The 7,695-nt window shown below is 42.7% G+C and overlaps 1 protein-coding gene across 1 annotated transcript in view; it reads right to left on the reverse strand.

The window, feature by feature from the left end:
* Positions 1-1,410, reverse strand: part of LOC123745138 (uncharacterized) — a 108,715-nt gene extending 107,305 nt beyond the window's left edge. Inside the window, exon 1 of the mRNA XM_069300380.1 lies at positions 1,230-1,410. Coding sequence (XP_069156481.1) covers positions 1,230-1,410 — 181 coding nt within the window. The remainder of the gene's footprint in view (positions 1-1,229) is intronic.
* Between the last annotated feature and the right edge of the window lie 6,285 nt (positions 1,411-7,695).

Below are 7,695 nucleotides of genomic sequence, written 5' to 3' on the forward strand. Positions count from 1 at the left end.
CCGGGAGGGAAGCGGGGCTAATCCAGGAAGGAAGCGGGACTAATCCAGGAGGGAAGCGGGACTAATCCGGGAGGGAAGCGGGACTAATCCGGGAGGGAAGCGGGACTAATCCGGGAGGGAAGCGGGACTAATACGGGAAGGAAGTGGGACTAATACGGGAAGGAAGTGGGACTAATACGGGAGGGAAGTGGGACTAATACGGGAAGGAAGTGGGACTAATACGGGAAGGAAGTGGGACTAATACGAGAAGGAAGTGGGACTAATACGGGAGGGAAGTGGGACTAATACGGGAAGGAAGTGGGACTAATACGGGAAGGAAGTGGGACTAATACGGGAAGGAAGTGGGACTAATACGGGAAGGAAGTGGGACTAATACGGGAGGGAAGTGGGACTAATACGGGAAGGAAGTGGGACTAATACGGGAGGGAAGTGGGACTAATACGGGAAGGAAGTGGGACTAATACGGGAAGGAAGTGGGACTAATACAGGAAGGAAGTGGGACTAATACGGGAGGGGAAGTGGGACTAATACGGGAAGGAAGTGGGACTAATACGGGAGGGAAGTGGGACTAATACGGGAAGGAAGTGGGACTAATACGGGAGGGAAGTGGGACTAATACGGGAAGGAAGTGGGACTAATACGGGAGGGAAGTGGGACTAATACGGGAAGGAAGTGGGACTAATACGGGAGGGAAGTGGGACTAATACGGGAAGGAAGTGGGACTAATACGGGAGGGAAGTGGGACTAATACGGGAAGGAAGTGGGACTAATACGGGAGGGAAGTGGGACTAATCCAGGAGGGAAGTGGGACTAGTACGTGAGGTGTCAAGGGTTGAGGTGACGAAGCCGCTGTGTGTGTAGGGTAGAGAGGTTGTCTCACCACGTACCTAGGGAGAGGCCCCTGAGGGAGGAGGCGAGGGTAGAGAGGTTGTCTCACCACGTACCTAGGGAGAGGCCCCTGAGGGAGGAGGCGAGGGTAGAGAGGTTGTCTCACCACGTACCTAGGGAGAGGCCCCTGAGGGAGGAGGCGAGGGTAGAGAGGTTGTCTCACCACGTACCTAGAGAGAGGCCCCTGAGGGAGGAGGCGAGGGTAGAGAGGTTGTCTCACCACGTACCTAGGGAGAGGCCCCTGAGGGAGGAGGCGAGGGTAGAGAGGTTGTCTCACCACGTACCTAGAGAGAGGCCCCTGAGGGAGGAGGCGAGGGTAGAGAGGTTGTCTCACCACGTACCTAGGGAGAGGCCCCTGAGGGAGGAGGCGAGGGGCGCCAGGGCCTCCTCAGGGAGGGTGGTGATGGGGTTACCGTCCAGGGCCAGCAGCGTCAGGGCCCGCAGGTCCTGGAAGGCCCTCACTGGGACCTCGGGGATCATGTTGAACCCAACGTCCAGCACCTGAAGAACAGGACTTCTCATTAGTGCTATTGTCTCAGAAATGTGTAATTCTACATCACAATAAATTACATTATTCATAAACAAAAATAAAATATAAAAAACAAATATACATGACACTTGAATACACTCTAACTCATCCATATTATAAATGTGTTTGGGTTACCTCATCCAGTACACAAAAAAACACACACACACACACACACACACACACACACACACACACACACACACACACACCCACACACATACACACACACACACACACACACACACACACACACACACACACACACACACACACACACACACACACACACACACACACACACACCTTGTATACCACATATGTCAGGCCAATCCTGGAGTATGCAGCCCCAGCATGGAGTCCATATCTAGTCAAGGATAAGACTAAACTGGAAAAGGTTCAAAGGTTTGCCACCAGACTAGTACCCGAGCTGAGAGGTATGAGCTACGAGGAGAGACTATGGGAATTAAACCTCACTTCGCTGGAAGACAGACGAGTTAGGGGGGACATGATCACCACATTCAAGATTCTGAAGGGGATTGATAAGGTAGATAAAGACAGTCTATTTAACACAAGGGGAACACGCACAAGGGGACACAGGTGGAAACTGAGTGCCCAAATGAGCCACAGAGATATTAGAAGGAACTTTTTTAGTGTCAGAGTGGTTGACAAATGGAATGCATTAGGGGGTGATGTGGTGGAGGCTGACTCCATACACAGTTTCAAGTGTAGATATGACAGAGCCCGATAGGCTCAGGAATCTGTACACCTGTTGATTGACGGTTGTGAGGCGGGACCAAAGAGCCAGAGCTCAACCCCCGCAAACACAACTAGGTGAGTACACTGTCGGAAAATCCAACACCATTTAATAATATCATACAGGCAGATAATATTGCTGTGTTGTATAAACAAGTTAACCCATAGAAAATGTAACTTGTAGTGGAATTTCCGTCTATAGAAAACGGGATATCATTACCACATACTATTATAAATTCACCACCTATTATGGTGGGAATTATTCTTAAATACATTAGTCTTTGGACTTTACCATCATAAAAACATCTCATATAAATTAACTTAATTATCAGAATTAAAATAGAGTAAATGTGACCCTTCTATCACTTACTGTCATTTGGACAATGTAGGCCAGTAGCGTCAGTGAGGAGGGAGTGGTCAGCCATTGTTATTGTACTTAGACCACAGAGGCTCATGGGAGCAAATACGGCTCCTGTTAATTTTACTTGGACGAAGTGTTATGGAAACCAAAGGTGTACCATCATCAACACGCTGTCAACAAATACAAGTTAAGTGTTCTGCCGAAACCCATTTATCTATCATTTATGGCCATTAATGTCATTAGATAGGGGCGAGCCGGTTAGAATACGAACTTCCTCTTAATAAAAGGTAATTAAGCCTAGGTCTTTATGGTTCAATGTACAGTGTTTTCTCTGATATAGCTGTCATATATTAGGATTCTGGCTTTATAGCTAGCGCCCTTTTGACAGGTCAAGACGAGGAAGCATGCTTTGTGTGCCAGTTACTGGGTGATGGAAGCTACCTCAAAGAGGATAATTCGGTGTCTACATCCTAGTTATATCTGGTGGACTAAGGCCTGCTGTACAATAAGATAAGGAACCTGTTCAATGTTTAATAATATATGTAGTTTAATACTGTAGTATGATTGGCTGCATATATATAAATTCAATATAAACCCCCCCTAATGTGTAGAGGATCGATTTGTGAGATTATTGCAGAAATACAGTCCACTTAACATCATACAAATTGCTATCGAAGTATACAAATTAACGTAAATATAAATTCTATATAAATTCATATAAATTAAATAAATATAAATCTCACAGGTCGGTTCCCACATTATTTGGTCATCTTCGAACTGGATGACAGATTATTGGTCCTATGAACCCACATTATTGGTCATCTGCGAGTCGGATGACAGATTATTTGGTCATCTTAGTACCGGATGAACCAGTTAACCAGTGGATTCATTAAATATACTAGTGCAGTGTGATTTATACAAAGCCAGCAGTCAAAGACGGCGGCTTGCCTCGTGCGAGCTCAGGAGCCCCCCTCAGTTCAGTTCAGCCTCATCAGCGGTTTCAGGGACACCCACAGATATTTGGTGGCGTGTTATTTCGTGAGATGACAGCGCTAATATAGAAGCCAGCCAAATTAGTGGCTGTGTCTTCGCGAGATTGTTCACGGATTTCGTGGTGTTAAATTTCGCGAGAGATTATCCACGAATTTTGTGGAGTTTATTTCGCGAGGTCACTAATAATATTTAATACTTCTAGATAATATTAGAAGTTTCATAGAGGCTAATTAAGAGGCTATTATCAATAATTGTGTATATTATTTCTCCAAAATAGAGAATTATTTAATATATATTGCCTAGTGTTCACAATATAATATTTACTAATTGCCAACCCACAACAGGGTAGGATATTATCATTGACTAGTTGAACTATTTATTGTTCATCCTAGTCCCATTATTACCATAGTCAGTTGTACTATATTGAACAACCTAGCACCATTAATGAATGGTGCAGACCCTATTTTGGGTGTAAATTTTATCAACTCGAGTTGAGTTGTGTATATATAAAAATTTACTTATGATCATTACACCTTTGAGTGATTAATTAGTGGCTATACCATCCTAGGGTGATATAGAAGAGCTAACCTAAAGGTACTTCCATGACACTGGTTTATCACTCATATCATTAGTGTGTATGATTGTATATATATAATGTGTATTAATTTTAAGTGCTAACCTCTAGTAGAGGTAGGATTACAGCCTAGCAAGTGCAGAAATTTTACCCTAGGCTACCATTAGTACTTGTTCAGTATTATGAGCGACCCAGGTACAAGCCCCACAAGGCTTCACCAACTAGCCAGTATGGATAATGCAGGGAGAATGAGAAGAACCCTTGCAGGTCGTAAAGGCCACTTAACAAGACAGATCAAGAAATGTGAAGATTTGTCACAACAATCACCAGTTGATTATGCTGACCTGGAAGCCTATTATCAAGCAGCTGCAGGTAAATTTGAGCAAATCAAATGCCAAATAGCAACATATGTGGCTGAACTTGCCAACACCAATTTATCAGAAACAGAAATAGACGACATTATGGTTGATCTTGCGAATTATGAAGATCACACTCAGGCCACGTTACAGCCTTACGTCAAATTAATTGCCCAGAACTAGGCAACAACAATAGCAACAACAACAACAGTTGCATCTAATACGAGTCAAGCAGAAGCTCGACTCCCTCCAATTAATTTACCCACTTTCTCAGGAAAAGATGAGGAAGATTGGGATGAATTTTGGAACAAATTCGTTGACCTTGTGGACTCAAAACAATCTTTACCAAAGAGTAGTAAATTCTCTTATTTGCAAGGCCAATTATCAGGTGAGGCTAAAACAGTAGTATCCCATCTGAGATTAACTAATGACGGCTATGATCTGGCAGTAAAACTCCTCAATGATAATTATGCTGATCCAGAAATAAGAACATCACATTTAGTTCATGAGCTGTTGCATTTACCCCCACCGGAGGCTTCAGCTGATTCACTCCAAGTCTTCAAGCTGGAGGTAGAATCATTGATCAATGCCCTCAGCCTGACAGCAGATACAAACGGGGCTGAGTGGGTCTTGAAAATAATTGTCCAAGAGAAAATACCTAGGGACATATTGAGACAAATGAGTGCTCATTACAATAAAAGTATCTTATCCATGAGTGAAATATCTGAAGGTTTAAAGTCAGTAGTTCATCAATTACGAACACATGACAAATTAAAACCACCAAGTAAACCCTCAGAAACCAATAATAGTAAACCACAGAGTACCAAAGGTACTCCAAATCACTCAAGACAATATAATTCAACACCAAAGTGGAACAGTAGCAGTGTGGGCGTATATGCAGTGGGATCCTCCAAGCCTATAGTTACTGTGTCACCCAAGAACGTGACACCAAAGGGTACTGGAAGCTATGGAACATGTTTGTTCTGCAATGAGAAACATTCAATGTACCACTGCCCTAATTTTCCTGATAGTGACGCCCGTGTTGAGCGACTCAAAGATTTGCAACATTGCACGAAGTGCCTCAGGAAACATAACATCAACGACTGTGATACCCAATTACACACCTGTAATAGGTGTAACAAAGGTCAGCACCATGCAGCATTGTGCAGAGACACCAAAACAACGTCTCCAAACCCCAAGGTGGAAGATAGCATTCCCACCACAGTACAGTACTGCAAGGTGCAACAAACGAAGAGTGTCCAATCGGCAAAGTCTAAAGGTAATACGACTTTGCCTACTGCCCAAATTACCATCCTGAATAAGAGGGCCAAGGTCCATACCCGTGGGTTGTTTGACCAAGGGTCCCAGAGAACATATGTCACTAAAAAGTTGGCAGATGAACTGCAATTAAGGCCTGTAGCCCAGAGTCATTCAATATCTCAGGGTTTGTAACAGATGCAGGACCTCAAGTCTTCCAGGTGGTACAACCATCAGTACGTTTAGGCAGGTACGTCTGTCAAGTACAAGCCATTGTGGTGGACAAAATACCAGTAGACCTACAAGTTCAAGGTCTGAGAGCAACAGCCAAATTCCTGAGAAATAGAGGAATAAAATTGGCAGATAATATTAAGTCTGATCACCTCACCGACTTCGGTCTCCTTGTAGGGACAGACTATTGCCATCGATTCATTGGTAGCCCTACTAAATATCAGGGCATAACCATGTTAAATTCTGCAGGAAGTAAATTACTCTCAGGCCCAGTATCAAGCCTGAGGAGACCTATGCCTGCAGATAAACAATACTAGTAGAAATCTAAATTTGTCAGCTGATTATATTTCTCCAGTAGCATTATACTAAGGAGATTACAGCTGACTATACCAACAGAGGTTGATGTTAGTATCATCATTTAAAGCTGAAGATGTGTTCATGAGGCCTCAGTGGCAAATCAGTGAACAGTAGCCTAAACAGCTACAAGTCACTGAACCCACTGCAGTATCAGAACCATACTTTACTTTAATGATGAGCTATTCAATCTTCTGAATCAATTAACTAAATTAAACCCCAATAAATCTGATGACTGATTTGATACATTTATTATTTAATCAAGATGTATTCCATGGGCCTCAGTGTTTATATATCAGTGACCAGTTACCTGAACAAACTTCAAGTTATATCTAATGTCACTGATCTCACTGCAGTCCCTGAATCATACTTGACTGTAGTACTTGATCACATTCAGTCTTCTGGGTTAAAAAATATGTAATTAGGCTTGAATTTTAGCCTTTCAAGAGTTAACAGGGAAATGAAATCGCATTAGACTTCTAACCCCTGCAACTCTAGTACGGGACATCCGTCCTGTACGAACAGACGCACAAATGTGTGATTACTAACTACTAACATCAAATTAATCTCATAATTCGAAGGAGGAGTATCGGTGTTCGTCTGTTCTAAATAAGACTTCGACCCGTGAGCAGCCCCCGGGGAATTATGTCGGAAAATCCGACACCATTTAATAATATCATACAGGCAGATAATATTGCTGTGTTGTATAAACAAGTTAACCCATAGAAAATGTAACTTGTAGTGGAATTTCCGTCTATAGAAAACGGGATATCATTACCACATACTATTATAAATTCACCACCTATTATGGTGGGAATTATTCTTAAATACATTAGTCTTTGGACTTTACCATCATAAAAACATCTCATATAAATTAACTTAATTATCAGAATTAAAATAGAGTAAATGTGACCCTTCTATCACTTACTGTCATCTGGACAATGTAGGCCAGTAGCGTCAGTGAGGAGGGAGTGGTCAGCCATTGTTATTGTACTTAGACCACAGAGGCTCACGGGAGCAAATATGGCTCCTGTTAATTTTACTTGGACGAAGTGTTATGGAAACCAAAGGTGTACCATCATCAATACGCTGTCAACAAATACAAGTTAAGTGTTCTGCCGAAACCCATTTATCTATCATTTATGGCCATTAATGTCATTAGATAGGGGCGAGCCGGTTAGAATACGAACTGCCTCTTAATAAAAGGTAATTAAGCCTAGGTCTTTATGGTTCAATGTACAGTGTTTTCTCTGATATAGCTGTCATATATTAGGATTCTGGCTTTATAGCTAGCGCCCTTTTAACAGGTCAAGACGAGGAAGCATGCTTTGTGTGCCAGTTACTGGGTGATGGAAGCTACCTCAAAGAGGATAATTCGGTGTCTACATCCTAGTTATAT

Source organism: Procambarus clarkii, chromosome 44 (genome assembly GCF_040958095.1).
Source record: "Procambarus clarkii isolate CNS0578487 chromosome 44, FALCON_Pclarkii_2.0, whole genome shotgun sequence".
In the NCBI taxonomy this organism is placed as follows: domain Eukaryota; kingdom Metazoa; phylum Arthropoda; class Malacostraca; order Decapoda; family Cambaridae; genus Procambarus; species Procambarus clarkii.